The sequence below is a fragment of the Maniola jurtina genome, chromosome 22, assembly GCF_905333055.1.
Source record: "Maniola jurtina chromosome 22, ilManJurt1.1, whole genome shotgun sequence".
Taxonomy (NCBI): Eukaryota; Metazoa; Arthropoda; class Insecta; order Lepidoptera; family Nymphalidae; genus Maniola; species Maniola jurtina.
In genome coordinates, this window is record NC_060050.1 from 4,679,087 (window position 1) to 4,700,903 (window position 21,817).

The window sequence follows — 21,817 nt, forward strand, 5'->3', positions numbered from 1 at the left end:
CACTTCTAGACTAGAGACAATTTTAAATTAAAAATACTCTGGTGGGAATCAATCCTGGGATCCCCAATTTATTAGACCACAACGCTCACCACTGCGCCAGGGAATTCGCCAAAATTCGACTTAAGCGCAACGCACACCGACAGAGTGGTGGACAGCCGAGGCGCAGCGTTCACTCACTGAATTGATTAATCCACCATGCCGAAAGGTTAAATCGCTGCCGGTAAATAAATTCAAGTTACCTATTTTCGATTACAGATTACTATGCAATAAACTACTCCGATAACTTCAACTTACCAACCACGTCATGTTCTCCCAAGCTACAGTGCCATACATGCCCTAAAGGACTCCGACTGGGCAATGGATACATTCCACATAGAAAAATGCCGGTGAAACCAACGATCTTAGGAGTGTCTCTACCAGAGCGAACGTTCAGTGGAAAGAGAAAGACTTGGCAAATAACTTAACCAATAAAAAGAGAACCTACCACAACGAAAATAGAACCATGATTGTGAAGACAATACCTGTGATGAAGAATTGTAAAATCATGGTAAAGGTTGTAAAAGGCTTCATTCCAGAAAACCACTAAAAAATTGAGTTGAAACCACTGATTTTCTTGAATAGTTAAAATTGTGATTCGCACTACATCGTTTACTTGCTATTATAGCTTACATAAATAATAGAGAAATAAATAAATATGTTTTCGTACGTAATGATTTCGTCACTCATAAAATCCTACATCGTAACCATGAAACAAAATTTCAAATTTTATATTTTGCAGTTTGCTATTTATTTATAGTATATTGTTATGAAAATACATTCTTTGAAACTAAGTAATTTGAGTTAGGATATGAAAATAGACTTTATATGTGATGTATTATAATATAATATGGATCGAAGGACAGTTATTAAATTATTGAAAAAATAATATTATAATTTATAAAGTAGTTATGATTTATAAGTGGGTATGTTTAGTTACAGTTTTGTTGATAATCTTGTTGGATCACTTAACAAAACAACATTATATTCCGGTAAGTTTGTACCAAGCTATGAGATTAGTACAAAGTGTCATATCTATAGTTATCATCATCAACTTCAAAACTTTTAGCCTCCCGACTCTTGTGCTTTTGCTAAAACTTGCAATCACACTGGACTATCAATATGTGGTATCGAAAAGAAAAAAATGATTACAAGATTATTTCTAGATGATTGTGATTTATTTGAATACAACTGTGACTATCACAAAGGTTATTTTTTTCTTTTTATTTTTGTCTCTAAAGTATCAATTAAGGCTTTTACTAATTACTATAATGATTTAGATATGAATATTTTTTCCGCTAGATTATACCAAAACAAATAGAGGGAAATGTCAAACTAACGATACAGTGATATCATCAACAGCATCATATATAAGCACAAAAATTCATTTAAATATTTCTACTATTGAGGAAAATAATTCTACAGCAATTATTTCAGAAATAGTAAATGCAACCTTGATGACACCTGGTACTATACCAGCATCAGGTAAACTATAAACTATGCAAAAAGTGTGAAGTGACTGATAATACTCGTATGTAAGTCGTAGAATAATAATTATCTTACAGAAAAATATAAAGATTTTATTTTGTCTAACTATATACGCTGTTATAATAATATAATTTTGTTTATTTTTCTAACATTTTACAGAAACGAATTCTTCATTAAATACGTCAACTATGAATGTTACTTGTATTTGTCCTACTATAATATGTCCAAATTCAAATATAACAACAAAAATGGCACCTCCAATTAGTAACTCAACTGTTTCTTTAAATACAACAGTATCGTCCATAAGCATGACTCCAATAACTGTGTCAAGTACTGAAACAATAAACAATTTGACAAGTACTGAAGCAACAATAAACACTAGTACCAAAGCAACTATCAGTTCTACTATTACTGAAGCAACAATCAATTCATCAATAACTGATTCAACAAGCATCAAAGCAACTATCGATTCGGCAAGTACCAAAGCAAAAATCAATTCAACAATCACCGAAGCAACAATTAAATCGATGAGCACCAAAGGAGTGAATATAAGTAACAGTAGAAATTCAACAAAAAGAGTATCTGCATTGACTACATGTACTACATTGAAGACAACATCATCAACAACCGAAGCAATAACGACCACAGAAGCGACTATACCCAAAAATGTAGGTAGAACAAATCCTGTGATAAGAGGTTGATTTACACAGACAGAGTCCAAGCGTATCGAAGCAACGATCGAAATTTTTACATTTCTGAATGTAATACATTAATTCGCACATTGTAATACATAAAGTCGCATCATCGAGCTATGGAGAGGGCTATGTTAGGAGTTTCACTGAGGGATAAGATCCGAAATGAGGAGATCCGCAGGAGAACCAAGGTCACTGACATAGCCCAAACTATTAGCAAGCTGAAGTGGCAGTGCCACTTCAGCTTGCTAATAGACCATGCCTGTCGTAGAGGCGATGGCCGTTGGAGCCGGAAAGTCCTTGAGTGGAGACCGCGTTTAAGCAAACGTAGTGTGGGACACCCTCCAGCACGATGGACCGACGATATAAAGCGGCTGGCGGGAAGTGGCTGGATGAGGAAGGCTGAGGATCGGGTGTGGTGGCTCTCTATAGGGAAGGCCTATGTCCAACAGTGGACGTCCACAGGCTGATGATGATGATGATGAATACATTAATTACTAACGAGAAAAAATGCATGCGTTTTTTCGTCATATTTTTACTGGTCGCTTCGACTCTGCTTTGACGGTGGTAATTCGTTCAAGTCTTTATGTCATCCCTATTACTAAAAACATAGATTACTAAAATCATAACCTTTTCGTAGTTCAAAGAAAATGAAAACGCTGGTAAAGACATACAAACATCACAAGATAAGTGTGTGTATGCAAAACATTGCAACAGACCACAAACATGGGAGACTACAGCTAAAGGTGAAACGAGGGATTTCTACCAAATACTTCGAGCTCAATTCGGAGATCGTGTGAAACTATTGCAAGATACTACTCATTTTCCAAGACCTATTTCTAAGAATTTCATTGATAACAATGAGGGATTTCAGTTCGGTTTTCATAACGAAAGGGTGAATGAAGTTTAATTGAATGTTTGAAATACCTTGGTATTTCAAAGGAAAATAGGGGTCTTTCCCACTCGCTTCATACAAACGTAGTTCCAATTTCATTTAAATATTAAGCAACCAAAGTCCATGAAATTTTGCAGACATATTCTAGAAACTAATATCTATATACAGTTGCAAGTATTGCGTAATCTCCGTGGGTTTTTAATTGCAAGTATTATTCATACCTATCTATCTCTAAATCTCCATGGAATTTTTAACCATTTAATTACCTTTTGTATTTCAGACACTTGCGTTTATGAATGGGAAAATAGTTTTAACATTATAAATAATATAAATATAGTGCCCTTATTAAATCCCTGATCTGATTCCATTTATCATTTTTAATTTATATCTATATTATTTATGTAGGTATACTTGTTTGCTATTTTGAATAGGTGTAGCATTCAGTCAGGTTATTTTTGTCATGGGCATGGTGGGATACAGCAGACTGGAACTAAGAAGAGAAGTATCCCTGGCGGCATACTAAGAGGGAAGGTGCATAACCCTGCTGTTCTGCAGGAGATACGCTTTTGCGTGCAGAACGACAGTGGGTCACGCAGACGCAGGCCACCACTGCTGGCGCAACCGCGCGCTCGCACTTGCCTGCAGCAGCGGGCGCCGCTCACGCGCGCGACTTGCACGCTCAACTCGGTCGCTGAACACATAGACCTGTTCAGCTGCTCACTGGGCGAGTTCATAAGGGCCACAACGTTTTTGTTAAGTTTTAAATAAAGTAGGTTATTTAAGTTTAAGTCAGTTAGTTGTACATAGTAAAAGTATGTAATAATAAGTAGATATAAATAATTTAAGTTAACTTAGCTATCGCATTAGGTTAGCCTGTAATGACAGTTTTAAGTGGTCAAAATAAATAAATAAATAAATAAATAAATAAATAAATAAATAAAATAAATTTATTCGCATAATTTTGCAGAAGAAAAAAATTATAAATACAAAATATATGGTCCTAAGACAAGTGTTCGGGCCGGTGCGCCCCGGTAACATGGCTAATAATTTCTCTTCGAAGAAATTGTTGGCTATGGCTAATGACCTGGCAGGGGAGGGGTTTCTCCGCGTGTCCCTCTGACTAGCAGAGGGCACAGTGGACGAAGCGAAGGATGGGATGCGGGCGACGTGCGCGTCCCGGAGGTGCGGTGGTGGGGACCGAGTAGGTCCCCGGTGGAGGGTCTGCCTCGGCAGACGTCGCTGGCTGGGTCGCGGTTGTTTGCTTCGGCATTCCCGTGACCCAGTCGCCAGGCAACGCGCAGTAGCGCCGCTGGGGTTTAGTGGGTATTCCGGTCGCCTCTCGGCCGGCGAGTCCCACATATCCTCCCTCAGCTGCCTGGCTGCCTCACGGCTGGCTGGCTGGCTTCCGGGGGGGATGCGTAAATGCATTCCCCAGCGTCAACAAAAAAAAAAATGGTCCTAAGACAAATAGTCAGAGTACAATGTTAGAGGTTAGTAACCACCTTGAATACGTATATTTTAAAGCTGTACGTGGCTGTACCGTGAGAACATAATTACTGTCACCGGCCGTATGATTAATAAGTTAAGCCAAGGTATTCTATGTTCAATTTATAAAGATAAAGAAATGATAATGCCACCGCTTTGTTTACTTATCATGGTACAAGTAGGTATATTTTGTCAGAGATCGGAAACTGAAAGTTCCTACTTGTGCAAAATAAGAAATCTATCTAAGAAATCCATATAACATACTAGCGACCCGTCCCGGCTTTGCACAGTCTTTGATTTCCCGAGATAAAAGTTTTCATGAAGTTTCTTGGCTAAACAAATCCGCCAAGCGATATGTTCCACTATGACACTATTTCAAATCCGATTAGAAGTATGGGTAATCTATTTTAGATAGATAGATAGATAGACAGACAGACAGACCGACAGACGGACGGACGGACTGACGGACGGATGGACGGACGGACGGACGGACAGACAGACAGATAGATAGATATATATAGAGCTTCTTAGTATACTAGTTTATAATGAGCAAGTAGTGATCACGTTGTAACGCACTCCGCACATCCATAGTGAAACCTTTTCTATCAGAGTTTATTTAATAGAAAATTGAATGAAACCTTCCTTTACTTTAAGAACTTTAAATGCTCTGCGTATCTGTTTACGTATTTAAGGAGGTTGTTTTTGCGCAGGCACGCAGTCACGTGTCGTAACCTCGTTAATATTGCATTGAACTTGGCCCCGACTTGAGTAACCATTCGGTGTACTGCTTGAATAAATACACGTTGCTCTCGTATGAGATGTTTTTGTTATTATGGTACGCGACTGGTTGAGGTGGTAATCAGGGTGTGAGGAGGGCGGGACGCCCCGCAAACCCGCACGTCACCCGCACTCACCCGCAGTCGTTGCACGCGGGGGCTGTGCGGGTGTGCGGGGCGTCCCCACCCCGGTTGCCATCTCAACCTGTCGCGCACTATACATGATACCCACAATTTTGTCCACGTGGAAATAAGTTTGTTAACAACAATCCTGCGGTAACTCGTAGCCTGTATCAATTCAGGGTATAAGGCAGGTATCGTTTCTTAAGCCTGATTTTCTGTCCCGATATTCCACCCTAAAGTTCTACCCTGATTTTCTAACCAGATTTTCCACCCTGATTTTCCAACCTGATTTTCCACTAAGTATGATATTCCACCCTGAAGTTCTACCCTATTTTTTTCAGCCTGATTGTCTACCCTGATTTTCCACCCTGATTCCTCACCTTGATTTTCCACCCTGATTTTCCACCCTGATTTTCTACCCTAACTTTCCACCCTTTTTCCACCCTGAATGTCCCCCTGACTTTCTACCCAAGATATGATTTTTCTGAAAATTTTCACTGTATAGAAGCCACGTTTCCTGTTCCTTTTGTATTCTTGTTAACATGTGAAGATGCTCCAATGACCTATATGTTGAGGGTAACAAAGCCGCTCTTCGTAGGCTCTATTATATAATGCGTGTTTGATAAATCGTATACCTAACATGACAAAAACCAGTCAAGTACGTGTTGGACTCGCACACGAAGAATAGGGTATTGTACACCTAGTGAGAAATGATCTAAAAATATTTATTTACGATAGTTTAGGCAATAAGAAAACGGGAAGTGTAAGTATCAGTTCACAATATTATAAAATAAATTTTATATTTTAATTCGAAATTTTCACTTTTTTTTATCTGTGCAACAATTATGCGAACCGCTAGCCGCCTATGTACCCGCCATATTACTACGTCATCATGTCAGTAAATCCTTCCCTTTCTAATTGCATGACCACAGTACAAAAGGCCTAAGAATCGAACTGCACGAATTTGGGATTACTGATGCATGGATTAAATAGTTTAGGCTCCCCAATCTAAAAATACTTTTCATCTTTGCGTGAGGCACATGGTTTTTTTTCTTTACATTAGTCATTTATTTTTCATCAACAAGCGTGTTATGGAACGATATGCCTAATGTATGGGAAACAAGGGAACCATAGACAATTTTCTATACTGTATGCGTAAAATAAAACACCAATGATATGGATAAATAACTCATTTTAAATTGTATTATTTTAATAATTTATCACCGCGTCAGCTTGTTGTTGTTTACTTTAGAATTATTATTATCACAGACTACAATCTAGTATAGAGACAAAATTACTGTGTCAATCTGTCATCTCTAGGAGGTACTTATACTTTGTGAGCTTATTATCTAGTTTACAGACAAAGTTACTCTGTGCCACTTTGTGATCTCTAGTTCCTGCCTACTCTGTGAGCTTAGTTTACTATCCCGATGACGTCATAACATGGCGTCTAGGTAGCATAGCTACGTTTTCGTCAACTTGCGCGCGAAAATTTAAAATGCAAAATTTAAATGCATTTTTTTGGTACTTATCGATTGAATAAAATTTTTAAAAAAATTCTAGTGGTAAATTATCACCTTAGGATTAAATTGAGACACTTTTCAAAAAAGAGTAAAATACCCTATTCCGTACCATCGTACATGAAACAACACTCACAACAACACTTTTTTGCGCACAAATTCACGGTTATCCAATTTTTAGGGTAGGTACCTTAAAATGAAAATCGGAACCGGTTTTTTTCTTTACTTGTGCTATAATAAGACATCAAATTTTATGATTCTAAGCCAACGGGAAGTACATTATAGGTTTTGATTCTCTTGACGGGTCTTGATAGACAGACAGACAACGAAGTGATCCTCTAAGAGTTCTTATTTTACTCTGGAGGTACGGAACCTTCAAATTGAGGTATGGTCAAACGGTCCTTCGAGTTCACAGAAGTTTTTTACGAGTTCATTTCCGTGATCAGCGGTTTGCAGGGGTTTTGCATTTAATTGAGAAACAAGAAATAAATATAGGGCTTTGATTCTTATGCGTATAACACCCATCGGCGGTGTTCCCATTAGATTACAACATGGGGTTATTCAAAGGGCAGACAAATTCCCGAAAGGCCGGCAACGCATCGGCGGCGACACCTCTGGTGCTGCAAATGTTCATGGGCGGCGGCAATCACTTAACATCAGGTGACCCACCTCTGGAGTGCTCGCTATTTTTTATGAAAAAAAAGTTAAATAAACCATTAAAGTCCAATGATACTATTATATTAAAGGCAGATTTGCTAAAACGTGTTATTACCTAACCTTAAGTTTTATTAAAATGCACTTTACTGGTACCTACTTGAAATGCACCACAACTTCTGCTGTGAAGGAAACGTGATGCAATCAGGTGACGCTTAAACTTAGTTCAAACTTGAACAGATTTCAGAGAAGATAGAGTTACAATATTTTGCTTTTAGCTTAGTGGTTACATTTTTTTTACGTACTGAAAATCATCATCATCATCATCATCATCATCAACCGACAGACGTCCACTGCTGGACATAAGTTTCTTGTAGGGGCTTCCATACTTGGCCTTGCGCCCCCTACGCCTGAATCCAGCGACTCGACTCCGGCTCGAGTTTTCGTTTTTTTCGTTTATATGAAGTTTGGTATAAAGGCAGCTTGCGTTCCGAAAACCCTCTGATTTTCAGAGGGTTCTCACGGGATTTTAAAAGTTAAAGTTGAAAAATTAAAGTTAACCTTATCTAATTACTGTCCAAATCGTGCCCGTATGGTATGGTGTAAGGAATACTGGCTGCATTCCTGCGTTAGACAGCCAGGCTGATCCTTTGCGCAAAAAAATGAACCAGTCTTTCTGTCACTGGGTAAGGTTATTTATTAACCGCGGTGAAATATCTCGCAGAAATAAAAAAAAATCATAATAATATTTTTTGCCTTTGATATTTTAATGAAATCATAATTTGAATTCATAATAAGTACACAGTAATGTAGTTAATTTCGCGAACATAAATCACAAAACGGGGAGTGGGCGGGGAAATGTGGGCGTTAGGTTATAAAATAAACATTTTTATCCATTAACTTATTACTTTGTTTTACAAATAAACCTAGTTATCTCAAACCGCCTTTAGTGCGGGTAAACTTGAAAAGCACAGTAACAATAACCTGTTAGGTACTGCAACACAGTTGAAAAGAAAATCCAGGCAACCTTTTAAATAAAAGTAAAAGTGGAAAAAATGGTTTTGGACTACATTGGCTAGGACTTTGGACATTCTATTTGGGGGGGTTTCCAATAAATTTTATTGTATGTCACTCTGTTGATGTGTATGGTTCCCGAAGAACTTTTTTATTTTTATTTTTAGGGTTCTATGCCTCAAAAGGAAAAACTGTCTGTTTGTCTGTCTTTCCGTCTATCGTGTCTGTCAAGAAAACCTATAATAGTTTTTGATTTATCGTGAAATTGTCGGAATAATACACGAGTACGGAACCCACGGTGCGCAAGTCTGACTCGCACTTAGCCGGTTTTTTTTTATTCAGATACAAGTTAGCCCTTGACTGCAATCTCACCTGCTGGTAAGTGATGATTCAGTCTTAGATGGAAGCGTGTTAACCTGGAAGGGGTATAAACCCATACCTACTCCTTTGATTTCTACGCGGCATCGTACCGGAACGCTACTTGGTGTCGTCTGCGAATAATGAGTGATAAGTAGGTATCTATGCCTGTGCCTATGCTATAACTTCAATTTTAAAAATAAACACGTAAACAGCGTAAGTTGTGTCGATGTTACGATGAACTTGTTACTTGTTAGCTTGTTAGTGACATCATTATATAATGTTCCGTTGAGCAAACACTGCACGTGATTTCTACTTGTATTTTACATAATATCCTACAAGGACAGCGTACGGAATAAAAATAGTTGCGAAATAATGATAAAAACAGTGAAGACATCGTATTACCACATAGGGCGCGCCAAATAACTTGTCTACTCTGAAAACGAGGCGTATGACCAATGACTGCGCCTTTTACATATACTTACAGATCTCAGCTGGGCTTGTGTAAAGTCTGTTCGCTTAGATAGAGGGACGCCTTTATGTCGCGCGCGCCGTCTTGGCATGCGCCGCATCTTGTTTAAGACGCCCGCCCGCCGCGATTTCAAAGTTCGCCGCGTCGTGCGTACACCCGCAGGAGAATTTGGCATCTACCTACTAATATTTTTCACTAAATTGTCTTTGCTACCTAAGTTGTGTTTGTCATTTATATTCGTAATTTGTTACAATAACCATAAGATAAAAAATATTCTATATTATTCTTAGAATAGAACAATACTTATTTGACACACGCAGTAAAAAATCACACTTAATATTATAAAGGCGAAAGTTTGTATGTGTGTGTGTGTGTGTGTGTGTATGTTTGTTACTCCTTCACGCAAAAACCACTGGACGGATTTGGCTGAAATTCAGAATGAAGATAGATAATATCCTGGATTAGCACATAGGCTACTTTTTATCCCGGAAAATCAAAGAGTTCCCACGGGATTTCAAAAAACCTAAATTCATGCGGGCGAAGTCGCGGGCATCGGCTAGTAATTAAATAAAAACAAAATAAGAGCGCCTGCGGGTGTACCGGCACTACATTAGTAAAAGTCTGTGCCCTGTGCAAATCGACATGTCGCAACTTCAAATTGGATTATATAACTACTTGTTTTACTTAACTTCACACTAAACCTTTGGCGTTGGATTGAAGACTAAATCTTCGTACCGCGAATCAGGTTAATATCACGACAGCAGGTCAAGATGTCTCAACTTGATATATGCCACACTATAAAACAAAATTAACCGTGCCATTTAAGTATTTTGTTTATCTGCTTCTTTAGGGCTTTGTTAACCCCGACCCAAAAAGAGGGGTGTTATAAGTTTGACGTGTGTATCTGTGTATCTGTCTGTGGCATCGTAGCTCCTAAACTAATGAACCGATTTTATTTGAAAAGTGGCTTGATCGAGAGTGTTCTTAGCTGTAATCCAAGAAAATCGGTTCAGCCATTTGAAAGTTATCAGCTCTTTTCTAGTTACTGTAACCTTCACTTGTCGGGGGTGTTATAAATTTTTAATTTACACTTTTTTTAGAGGCATGTCGTGTCATCATAAGTTTTGTATTGTCGTTTTATTGCTGCCCTAAAAGAATCCAAACTTCAAACTGTGTGTTTAGTGAAAACAGACAGACAAACAGACATGCATTTCAACATCACCAGGTTATGTTTAGTGATAAGGCTGCTCGGGCTGAGTCTTTTTAAAGAACTATGGAGCTTTATTAGGCTTGCTTTAAAAAGATCGGTTTTCGATAGGTCACCTTGAAAATAATAATCTAGAACACTCGTTCATTAGCCAGTAATGCTATCCGGAACTAGGAAGCGATAGACTCAGGAAGCTATGGCTTGCCTCTAGCTATGGTGTGAGCTTTTACATACAAGTTCTTATTGCTATGGAGATAAAGACTACATTCAATTAAGTTTGCTATGCGACGGGGTTGTCAAGGCAAACGACTGCTTGAACTTTATTATATGTGATTGAGAGCATTTCGATATACCTACTTAATTTATTAATTACAATGTGATTAGTGTGGTCAAACAAGCGTATGGGTTTTTTAGGTAAAAGTTTTAATTTAATAAACGTAGCTGTGTGCCTATTATCATAAAACTCTTTGAAAAGAATGTCTTGCAGTTAAAAATTAAAAAAATTAGTTAAATTAAATAGACTATTTAAATTCTAGACTATTACTAGAGATTAAAAGACTAGAAATAGTCTTCTTATATTTTGAGTGTCTATTGTTAATCTTTTTACTTTGGGGATAGATTTTAGTTTTCCCAAAGTAGAACTATTTGGTGGTACTAAGGCTGAAATCTATAAAGTGCGCTTTAACTTTGCTTAGACTGATGGTAGAGTGTGTGACAAATAATTTATGTAGAACGAGAACTTATGTCTCGTTTTAACTTCGTCTCAAGTCTGAACAAAGTACGCCTCAGCTGGTAGCTACAAGTAATTCCTTTGGTAAGGTTTCACACCCAGACTTTTCCGGATTCATACGTTTATCTTAGGTTTCATTACTTTTGATTACTTACTCATGTCTTAAGTGTGATCCTGTCAATTAAATAGCGCTAAGTAGTTAAAGCTAAACGGTTCAATACGGAAGTACAGGAAGGTTGCATGTACTAGCCTTATATACGCCAGTGGAGCGAGCGCCCGCGCAGTTACAGTGATTGTGTTGACCGTGACTTTACCAGTGCTGGTTGGTTTAGTTTTATTTATATTTATAATCTGTTAACTATTATCTTCATTATCGGATCTGAAGTGATATTTTGGTGTTATTTGGTTTAGCTGGTTGAGCGTTTTATTTATGTTGTCATTGACCTTTTACTGGTAGTCGCCCAGTTTTGCTGTCGGTTTTGCCAGTGGCGTTAACTAGCCACAGCAGCGACTAGCAAATAACCTACCATTGCGATGACTGACGCTGTTTGCATGACAAAAATGTGGATGATTCTCTACTCCAACTATTATATGATGCAGAATTTATCGTTCAACAGACACCCTATTTTGAATCAAGTGATGTAAACTTTTAAAATCAAAATTAATTAAAATCTTTACTTTATGAATGTTTATAATTCTTCCGAGTTCATTCCGAGTCTGTTTATAAGTGAAGTTAAAAGTCTCTTTACTAAATATGTAAGAAAGCAATAATTTTATTATTATAAAAACATGACTTATATCAAAAGCATCCAAAGCCAGAAAAACATTATATTCCGTCAAATAAAACGATCCTTGCTTCTGTAATTTATACTATGCTCCTTTTTGTTTTCTCACTAAATAGGTGTTAAATTACAACTCAACTTTTTACAGGATATTTCTTAGATTACGCAATTATAATAGTCTGTAAAAAGTCTAGATTAAGTTAAAAGAGAAAAACCATACAGCCAATAATTTAGGAAAACATTAAAGTGCCACACTTTTAGAGATCAACAATCACGTATAGAATCGAGGTTTCTTTCTTACAAATTATTCTTTTTCGCAGATCACAATGCATTTCATCACCATCATAGCAGTTCTCATCACAATAGTTCAGGCAAGACCTGGCCTGTTCTTCACCCAGCCTCTAGGGGCTCCAGGGATAGAATATGCCCAATCCGGATCCTCTATACATCCTCACCCTGCAGTAGAGTTAAACGCTGCCAACGAGGCTTTACTACCACCAGAATTACTCAAATCCAATTCATTCTATAGTAACCCAGCAATCGCTTCAGGATTGGCAAAGGAATCTTGGTTTACGAAGAAAGAAATGCAAGTCGTGGAACGCGAAGCTGAGAAAATTCCAAGACAGCGGATTTACGATATTGTGAAAGGCGCTGGGTTCATTTAAGATGAATGTTTTCCTTCTAGGGCGCGAGATTAGAGGTTTCGTTTAAAGTTATTTATTTTTTGAGTAATATTGCATCTACAAGTATCTGTGATCCTGATATCAAACTTATAGCTCATTCTTTATAGAATTTAAATAGTGTCTTGCATGTAACTGCTATTCTGCTATTTGTGATTTAAAATTAGACCGTTCTTTTTTGTCTTCTTTCAGTCCATTTTCATATCACGAAATGCAGAGCCACTTCATTTCGAAAATGAAACCAATAATGAAAAGTCTAATTTCCCCTTTAGTTTGTAAGTAAGTAGGTATATAATTTTGTTCATTATATTTTTAGTTAGTCTGTTTCAACACTAAGTAGGTACCTACTTAATAAACTATAATTAAAATTGTTTAAATATCTTACATCCTTGTTCTTATGATTTGTTATTTGTATAATACTCATTGTGAAAAAATTATCGTCATTTTGATATTGCACTGTAAATAATACGCACATAGGTATAATTTTATAATTATTCATTGTTAGTCTTAAGTGAGTTTTTTTCTTTGTATTTATAAGAAAGATTTTTTTATTTAATAAAAATCGACTAGGATTTAAGCAGTATACTGTGATCTCGAACAATAAGTACGTTTTGTAAGTTATTGTGCTGTTAAATTTTTTTTGTTGTTAATTTGGTTGTTTTTATTACTTAACTAGCTACTTAATTACCCATGACTTTTTCCTTCTGATATAGCATTTTGAGATAATGTAGCTATCTTCCAGTGAAAATGAGAAAAAACCTTTGCTCTAATTGATGGGATACCTCAATGACTGAAAATAAAACAAAAGTGTGAGCGAAGCGAGCATAAATTTTTGATAGTAAACATATACAAAAATACACGTTCATTTAGTACATATAGTACTTAGCTTACTTCTTATATATTCTTATAATCTCTATACATAATACATGAAACATGGTAAATAGGTCAAGCTATTTAATCATATTCTTGCTGTCGCATTCCGCTCCGTAGGCGCTCTTCTTGAAACTTCGGCCGCGTTTACACGTCACCCAACACTCGTACACGGGCTTTTGAACGAAATCTGTGGAAATATACTTTTTACCACTTTGGAAGTGTCTCTCGCGCAAACTATTCAGTTTAGAAAAAAATGATATTAGAAACCTCAATATCATTTTTGAAGACCTATCCATAGTTACCCCACACGTATGGGTTTAATGAAAAAAAATATTTTGAGTTTCAGTTCTGAGTATGGGGACCCCCAAAATTTATTGTTTTTTTTTTCTATTTTTGTGCGAATATCTTAATGCGGTTCACAGAATACAGCTACTTACCAAGTTTCAACAGTATAGTTCTTATAGTTTCGGAGAAAAGTCGCTGTGACATACGGACGGACAGACAGATAGACAGACAGACAGACATGACGAATCTATAAGGGTTCCGTTTTTTGCCATTCGGCTACGGAACCCTAAAAAAACCAAACGCCTGATTAATCTACGAAATCACTCACTAACAAAACATGCTAAGGTTGTATAATCGATAGGGGATTAATAAAATACATATCCAAGTTAACAGAAAAAACGTTCAAGTTTCAGCGTTTTAATACAAATAACATATCGTATTATACAAACAACTTTGAATCATTAATCGAAGCTTTGAATCGGGCGCCGGCGTGGGTGCCCCTTAACTAGATTGCTTTGACCTTTAAAGTAATACTAAGCTAGACAAGGTTTCTTTATCTTCTTCATGTCACCTAGGTCTTGGTAAAATGGTTCCTGTACATGCGTCACATGGCAACAGACGTCTAGTCATACTTCTATTATATTAGATACCTAAATACAATGTATTTGCTTTTTTTTTTGAAATCTTCCTTTGGCAAAAGGCAGACATCTGTACCTACAGTAATGAAGGATTGCAGCAAATATTTACATTACGAGTAAATCAATTTTAAACTTTGTCGGTATACCTTTAAAAAAGTTTACCGACAAAGTTCAAGATCACTGAAAGTATTAAATATTTTTTTATGGAGTAGATAACACCCCCAAAAAAACCAGCCAAATGCGAGTCAGACTCGCGCACCACGGGTTCCCGCAGACACGACAGACGGACAGACGGATAGACGGACAGACGGACAGACGGTCAGGCGGACAGACGGACAGACGGACAAAGGGACAGACGGACAGACAGGCTGACAACAAAGTGATCCTATAAGGGTTACGTTTTTCCTTTTGAGGTACGGAACTCTAAAAATGAATCGTTTCAGATTTGACGGAATTGTGGACCAAAAGAAAAAATATACGTGTCGAGTGTCGAATTGAGATACTTCCCTTTTGTTTGATGTCAGTTGTGCCTTAGATTAAGGAAGATCTATGCATACTAAATGATAGATTCACCTCAACGCTCTGGTCTAGTCAAAAAATTTGCAAGTGCCATATTTGCAATTTGCCATCGTGATTCGCAAAGCCAGTCTACAGAGACTAATAGTTTTCCGATCAAGTTGTTATTTACCTTTTTTGCTATCACAGTTGAACTCGTGCATGTCACACGTGTCTATGAACGTCCTCATCTCGCCGCACGAATCGATTCCGCAGACTGGCACTTGATCGTGTCGACAGATGTCCGCTATTTTGCATTCTTCTTCTAGCTGCAAGTACATACAAAATTAAAACTAATGGTTAATACCCGACCGCACTCACGAGATTAGTCGAAGTAAACCCGACTAATTTCGAACTGTTCTTCCGTCGTATTATGCAAACTATCGCTGTATAATATGTCGTCAAAAACGGCTAAACACTTAGGCCGTGAATAACATGGGTGGATAGTATAAAGGCTTTTTGTTGTGTGTGAATAAATTAAAATTAAAAAAATTGTATCATCAGTTTAGCAATCCCGAAATCAGTTGAACCGTGTCACAGAACCGTGAACACGCCTATGAAATGAAACGGGGGATATCCCGAAACTGTTTTTGGTTGTATTTTCTCGCTATTACGCTCTTCTCCCTTACAATACCATAGTACTATAATATACTCCCCGCCATTTATTTTCGGTGGTTTTTAGGGTTCCGTACCTCAAAAGGAAAAACGGAACACCCGTCTGTCTGTCTGTCCGTCCGTCCGTCCGTCCGCCCGTCCGTCCGTCCGTCCGTCCGTCTGTATGTCAACCCTTTTGGGGTTCGTCACGGTCCGTCTCCGGTGAAAAGCTCACTGAGTATAAAAAGTTCTAAAAAAGCTCACTATTATTATTACCTACGTTCCAATCCACCCTCATACTTGGTTTTGTGGGTAAAAGTTTTATATGAGTAGCTATAAGTATTTAAGGTTCCTCAGAATTTTCCCTGCGAAGCTTGTACGAAAACTTTGTTTACAGCGACGCGACGCGACGTTAGATTAATACCTACCCCGTGTAAGTACCTATGTTGTTGTAACTTGTAATACTTGTTAACATAATAAAGTTGTGAACATTGTTAAACAATGAAAAGTAAAAGTTGTTACCCATAAAAGTCTCTGTTTCTGACTTGTACTTATTTCTTAGCTTCTTTTCTTTTTTTTAAGTAAATTATGAAAAAAATAACTTGAAACCGAATCAAGCAAGGTTCTTAAGTAAGTTAGTGTTTGTTTTATTTTATTTACGTCAGAAACTAAGCTCCCAAAGTGAATTTAAAGTTTAGCTTGGCTTAGACCGAAAGTTAAGTAAAGATTTTGAAATGCATGATAGACGTACTTTAAATTTCTGCTTTAAGACTTTTATTTTATTAAAAGCCGTGATAGCCTAGTGGTTAGGATGTCTGCTTCTTTTTTAGGAGATTGGGTGTTGATCCCGTGCATGTAAGTATTGTCCGCGACAGGTCGAGATGGCAATCGGAGTATAAGGCGGGGGGAAGCCCCGCACACCCGCACGTCATTCGCGTTATCCCGCACGGGGTTAGTGCGGGGATTGTGCGGGGCGTCCCCACCCTGATTGCCATCTCGACTTGTACCGGACTATCTCTAACTTTTCGGAGGTAGCTATGTGCATTTAAGCAATTAAATATCTCTTGCTTTAACGGTGAAGGAAAGCATCGTGAGGAAACCCTCCTACATGCCCGAGAGTTCTCCATGATGTTTTCAAAGATGTGTGAAGTCTATCAAGTGCCAATCGGCACTTGACTGGCGTGGCGGACTATAACCTAAAACCTTCTGTTTATAAGAGGAGACCGACGCAAGCTACCTCGGTTCCAATTTTCATGCAAATCAGTTAAGCGGATGGGTATTTAGGAATCCCATGGGAACTCTTTGATTTTCCGGGATAAAAGTAGCCTATGTCTATCCCTGGGATATTAGCTAACTCTGTACCAAATTTCGTCAAAATCAGTTAAACTGTTGGGCCGTGAATAGGCAGCAGACAGACAGATAGACAGACACACTTTCGCATTTATAATATTATATAGTATGGATAATAGAAGATTTTTGAAAAGCCTTATGTAAAACACGACTTACCTTAGCTCCGTCAATGTGTGCACGACAAATTTTCAGCTTCAGTAACAAACAAATCATGCAACGTATAAATATTGAGTCGATCATTCTATGCAAATAAAATTTCTATAAAAATAAATAGCTTTTCAGTTTGCATTAAAATAATACATAACTGTAGATTTCTTGTTATATTATTCTTAAAGTTGAGTAGGTAATAACAAAGAACCATTCCCTAGCATGCGATTAACTTTATCTTTTCTGAGTAATCTGTTTTTCAAAAAAGTTTATTTATCAATCAATTTCATATTATTAGTTTTGTTTTATGCGACGTATTTTTAACCCCCGACCCAAAAAGAGGGGTGTTATAAGTTTGACGTGTGTATCTCTGTATCTGTGGCATCGTAGCTCCTAAACTAATGAACCGATTTTAATATAGTTTTTTTTGTTTGAAATCCAAGAAAATCGGTTCAGCCGTTTGAAAGTTATCAGCTCTTTTCTAGTTACTGTAACCTTCACTTGTCGGGGGTGTTATAAATTTTTAATTTACACTTGTTATAAAATGATTTATGGTTAGGTAGCTATGCTGCTTTTTAGGGTTCTGTACCTGAAAGTTGTCAACGGGACCCTACTACTAAGCCTATGTTATCCGTTCGTTTGTACGTGCGTGTGTCATGCCGCAATGTATGTATTGCAACTGTTTTATCGCCAATGTAAATAAAAAAAAAACCAAAAATATGGTACGGGACCCTCCGTAGGTATAGGAGCCCAGCTAAAATAAATAAAAGCCTTGATTTTCTTTAAAGCTTATGTATTTCAATGTCTGGTTTTCACGTTTAAATTACAATCAGTTCTGTATTCTGGCTTTTTGAACGATCTTCCTCTTTTGCACGTCACCCAGCACTCGTGGATTGGTCGTTGCTTGAAATCTGCAATAATAATAATAATTATTATTTTTAATTTTAGTAAATTATAATAGGTTACATAGCTGTGATATCCTAGTGATTAGAACGTCCGCCTCCTTATCGGTCGGGGGTTCGATCCCGGGCGCGCACCACTAACTTTTCAGTTATGTGCGTTTCAAGCAATTATATATCACTTGCTTTAACGGTGAAGGAAAACATCGTGAGGAAACCTGCATGCCTGAGAGTTCTCCATGTTCTCAAAGGTGTGTGCCAATCCGCATTGGGCCAGCATAGCAGACTATGGCCTAAACCCTTCTCATTCAAAATGGGTTGGGTTGGAAATGGGTTGAACATGATGATGAATAGGTTACATACGATCTTTCTTCCTACTGTTCTTTTAGCATTGGATTTCAGCATAGGGTTATACTAGGGGCGGTTCAACAAAGTAACCCTTTAGGATCACTTCGTTGTCTGTCTGTCTGTTTGTCTGTTGTGTCTGACAAGTCCCGGCCAGGGAATTAAAACCTGTGTACTTCCCGTTGACCTAGAATGATGAAATTTGGCAGGTAGCGATGTCTTTTAGCACAATAATTAGTAAAGGGGAAAATCCGCAAACCGTGAATTTGTGGCAACATCACAAAAATAAAATAAAAAGTTTTTCTCGAACGATGGAACGGAACCTTTCGTGTGCGTATCCGACTCGCAATCAACTGTTTTTTTTGGAATACCTACCTTTTTTGCTGTCGCAGTTAAATTCATGCATATCGCAAGTGTCAATGAAGGTCCTCATTTCACCACAGGAGTCGATCCCGCACATCGGGACCTTATCGTGCACGCAGAGGTCTGCTATCTTGCATTCTTCTTCATTCTGTAATGGTTGTATTGCCAATTAAATCAGCTATAACTGTCCCCCATTTTATTTTATATTTGATTTCACAGGGAACATCCTTAGGCTAGGGACTAATAAGCAGAGTTCCGCATGCGGAAACGCGTCCACTCAGAACCTATTTCCTATTTCTTCAGTGCCGCGCGGATAATACAGGGTTACTACTTAGGTACTGGTAATTCATCATATTCTTTGCAAGACGTCCCCAAAAAAATGTGTGGGTGAAAATGGATAGTCTTCGAGATTTCACATATCTAATAACTTTTTCATGAATCAGCCAGAATTTGACATTTGAGTTTTAAAAAAAAACTACGCCGTAACTGATGTCACATTAGTATGGGGTATCCATTATCCACCTAATGTTTCGTCTACTGCGTTATCAGTTACGATGTAGTTCTTTAGTCAAGTATTGATATCTGCTTAAACTTAGGTTTATGTACTTTGATATACTGTTGAAATACTGAATAGGTACGCACTGAAAACTAAATGGAGGACGAGCGCTGTGCTTGGGAGCGTTTAGGTGCACCCTGAGCTTAACGCGCATCGCCGCTATTTACCAAAGTAATTAAAGCTTAGCTTGAGTTGTACTTAATCAAAAAAATGCCGCAGTTCGGCTCCGCCAGTGTGCGTTACGCCTAGCATTCAATTTTCGCGCGTGAAATAATACCTATTTTGTGGAATACTGTTAGGTTAGCCTCAAGTCGAAATATCTCTATACCTTTTTCTATCATATTGTTTTTATATGAAAAGATGAGCTTACTTCGTTGACCTTTTTGAATCTATATAAATGACCTATAAAGGTCATTTATATAGATTCAAAATCGCACTACGTGGAAAATACAGAGAACAAGTGGAAAGTTATTATTTAAAACGCTGTGATTTTATTCAGAACGTTCCATATTATGAACAGCGAATTCCAATTTCAATTCTTTTCTATATAAAACTTCAGCAAAAGCAATGCTCATTGACCTGTTTATGTCCTAAGTCGAATAACAGCTATTAACCCAGCAGACCGAGTGTAAAATTGATTCGACATATCCGGGATAATTCAAATTACTTAGTTTTGTATTTTTAGTTTGAACTTTGATCGTAAAAAATATGAATACTAACACACTTTTATTTTTAACCCCCGACCCAAAAAGAGGGGTGTTGTAAGTTTGACGTGTGTATCTGTGTATCTGTCTGTGGCGTCGTAGCTCCTAAACTAATGAACCGATTTTGATTTAGTCTTTTTTGTTTGAAAGGTGGCTTGATCGAGAGTGTTTTTAGCTATAATCCAAGAAAATCGGTTCTGCCGTTCGAAAGTTATCAGCTCTTTTCTAGTTACTGTAACCTTCACTTGTCGGGGGTGTTATAAATTTTTAATTTACACTTGTTTTATACTACAATTGTCTGCTCGCTGACAGTAATAATAAAAGATGAGATAAGGCACTTTGCACTAGTCTGCTCGGATCCGAGAAAATATGGATCGCGAAATTGTACAGAATTTATGTCTTTAGTGATGCTTTAATGATAGAGCGTTTTATCCGAATCCAACAAAATACGGTTGTTTATACGGCCATTTTAGACCGTTGTTGTCTCGAAGCAATGCACAAGAGTCTTGTCCGTTTCAATATATACCAAAGAACTGATTTTTCCTTACCTTAATACTCTCACTATGAGTTGACACGAACGGGAAGATCACTAGGGAGTTAATAGCTGAAAAAATTTGAGTTCTTACATAAAGCAATTAATTAGATAGGTAATAATTTTGGTAAGGTTGAAGGTATAAAATAGATATATTTGCGCATTTTCGGCATACAACTGCATTACATGCCGACTGACTGAAAATACACACTGACTACTTACTTACCTAGTAAAATTAACATTATCTATCATTTGTTGAGTTTTTTAAAACTTTTCATAGTGTACAAATTATTATTATTTCTTCAAAGGCTTCTATAAAATAAATATATGGGTAATATTGTGTTTTATTAAAAAATCTAAACATTCCTTCACAGAAAATAATAAAAACAATAGCAATATAATGCGCTAGTTTTAGTATAGTCGTAAATCTTATTCCATTTTATGTTATTATATCGACTCTAAACCTTTTCCTTTTGTATATTTATTAAAGGCGAACTTACTGACTGATCTATCAACGCACAGCTCAAATAACTGGGCAGATCAAGCTGAGAAGCATGCAGATAGCTATAACAACGAAGACTAAGAAAGGATTTTTGAAAATTCATCCCCTAAGGGGGTAAAATAAGGATTTGAAAGTGTAGTCCACGAGGCGAAGTCGCGGGCATAATTTAGCTTCATAAACAGAGTATTTTTTGTCGATAAGATGCATGATTCAAGAATTGTTGAAGACCGCCTGTGTGTATATATCAGACAAACAGTATGTGTGTGTATGATATCATCAGCAAAATAATATTTCTCTTCAATGTCTCCATGCTTTATTAGGTAGGTATCTAGCGACCCGCAGGCGCTTGAAGGGAATCTTCATCTTTGACTTTGCTACACACTAAAGAAAAGCACGGTTTAATCTGTGCAGAAGTCTTCTAAAGACAAAATCCATTCTAATCTCTACCAATTCATACTCCATACTCAATATTATAAATTGCGAAAGTGTGTCTGTCTGTCTGCTAGCTTTTCACGGCCCAGCAGTTTAACCGATTTTAATGAAATTTGGTATAGAGTTAGCTT

At 37.3% G+C, this 21,817-nt stretch overlaps 4 protein-coding genes across 4 annotated transcripts; 2 read left to right on the forward strand and 2 right to left on the reverse strand.

Annotated features, from left to right (window-relative positions):
- The first annotated feature begins 791 nt into the window (after positions 1-791).
- LOC123876799 (uncharacterized threonine-rich GPI-anchored glycoprotein PJ4664.02-like) lies at positions 792-3,135 on the forward strand. Its single transcript, XM_045923153.1, has 5 exons — positions 792-1,028; positions 1,106-1,244; positions 1,339-1,521; positions 1,684-2,192; positions 2,857-3,135. Exons 1-5 carry the CDS (start codon positions 948-950, stop codon positions 3,124-3,126), a joined length of 1,182 nt encoding a protein of 393 aa, XP_045779109.1. The 5' UTR covers positions 792-947; the 3' UTR covers positions 3,127-3,135.
- An 8,550-nt stretch (positions 3,136-11,685) lies between these two features.
- Positions 11,686-13,236, forward strand: LOC123876813. Its single transcript, XM_045923181.1, has 2 exons — positions 11,686-11,771; positions 12,552-13,236. Exon 2 carries the CDS (start codon positions 12,558-12,560, stop codon positions 12,894-12,896), a length of 339 nt encoding a protein of 112 aa, XP_045779137.1. The 5' UTR covers positions 11,686-11,771; positions 12,552-12,557; the 3' UTR covers positions 12,897-13,236.
- Positions 13,237-13,850: 614 nt separating this feature from the next.
- LOC123876814 lies at positions 13,851-17,581 on the reverse strand. Its single transcript, XM_045923182.1, has 3 exons — positions 17,363-17,581; positions 15,396-15,531; positions 13,851-13,971 (listed from the first exon to the last, which is right to left on the reverse strand). The coding sequence occupies exons 1-3, from the start codon at positions 17,444-17,446 to the stop codon at positions 13,862-13,864; spliced, it is 330 nt and encodes a 109-aa protein (XP_045779138.1). The 5' UTR covers positions 17,447-17,581; the 3' UTR covers positions 13,851-13,861.
- A 553-nt stretch (positions 17,582-18,134) lies between these two features.
- On the reverse strand, positions 18,135-21,080 carry LOC123876815. Its single transcript, XM_045923183.1, has 4 exons — positions 20,979-21,080; positions 20,769-20,824; positions 18,973-19,108; positions 18,135-18,264 (listed from the first exon to the last, which is right to left on the reverse strand). Exons 1-4 carry the CDS (start codon positions 20,992-20,994, stop codon positions 18,152-18,154), a joined length of 321 nt encoding a protein of 106 aa, XP_045779139.1. The 5' UTR covers positions 20,995-21,080; the 3' UTR covers positions 18,135-18,151.
- Between the last annotated feature and the right edge of the window lie 737 nt (positions 21,081-21,817).

What these genes read in the sequence shown, in the direction of transcription:
- LOC123876815 (XM_045923183.1), bottom strand. An exon ending in CTCATAGTGAGAGTATTAAG is followed by an intron (nt 19,109 to 20,768) that starts GTAAGGAAAAAT and finishes CAACCATTACAG; the next exon opens with AATGAAGAAGAATGCAAGAT. An exon ending in TAACTGCGACAGCAAAAAAG is followed by an intron (nt 18,265 to 18,972) that starts GTAGGTATTCCA and finishes TTATTATTGCAG; the next exon opens with ATTTCAAGCAACGACCAATC.
- LOC123876799 (XM_045923153.1), top strand. Translation starts at nt 948, where the DNA reads ATGATTTATAAGTGGGTATGTTTAGTTACAGTTTTGTTGATAATCTTG. An exon ending in CAAAACAACATTATATTCCG is followed by an intron (nt 1,029 to 1,105) that starts GTAAGTTTGTAC and finishes CAAAACTTTTAG; the next exon opens with CCTCCCGACTCTTGTGCTTT. An exon ending in TGGTACTATACCAGCATCAG is followed by an intron (nt 1,522 to 1,683) that starts GTAAACTATAAA and finishes AACATTTTACAG; the next exon opens with AAACGAATTCTTCATTAAAT.
- LOC123876813 (XM_045923181.1), top strand. Translation starts at nt 12,558, where the DNA reads ATGCATTTCATCACCATCATAGCAGTTCTCATCACAATAGTTCAGGCA.
- LOC123876814 (XM_045923182.1), bottom strand. Translation starts at nt 17,446, where the DNA reads ATGATCGACTCAATATTTATACGTTGCATGATTTGTTTGTTACTGAAG. An exon ending in CACACATTGACGGAGCTAAG is followed by an intron (nt 15,532 to 17,362) that starts GTAAGTCGTGTT and finishes ATGTACTTGCAG; the next exon opens with CTAGAAGAAGAATGCAAAAT. An exon ending in CAACTGTGATAGCAAAAAAG is followed by an intron (nt 13,972 to 15,395) that starts GTAAATAACAAC and finishes ATATTTCCACAG; the next exon opens with ATTTCGTTCAAAAGCCCGTG.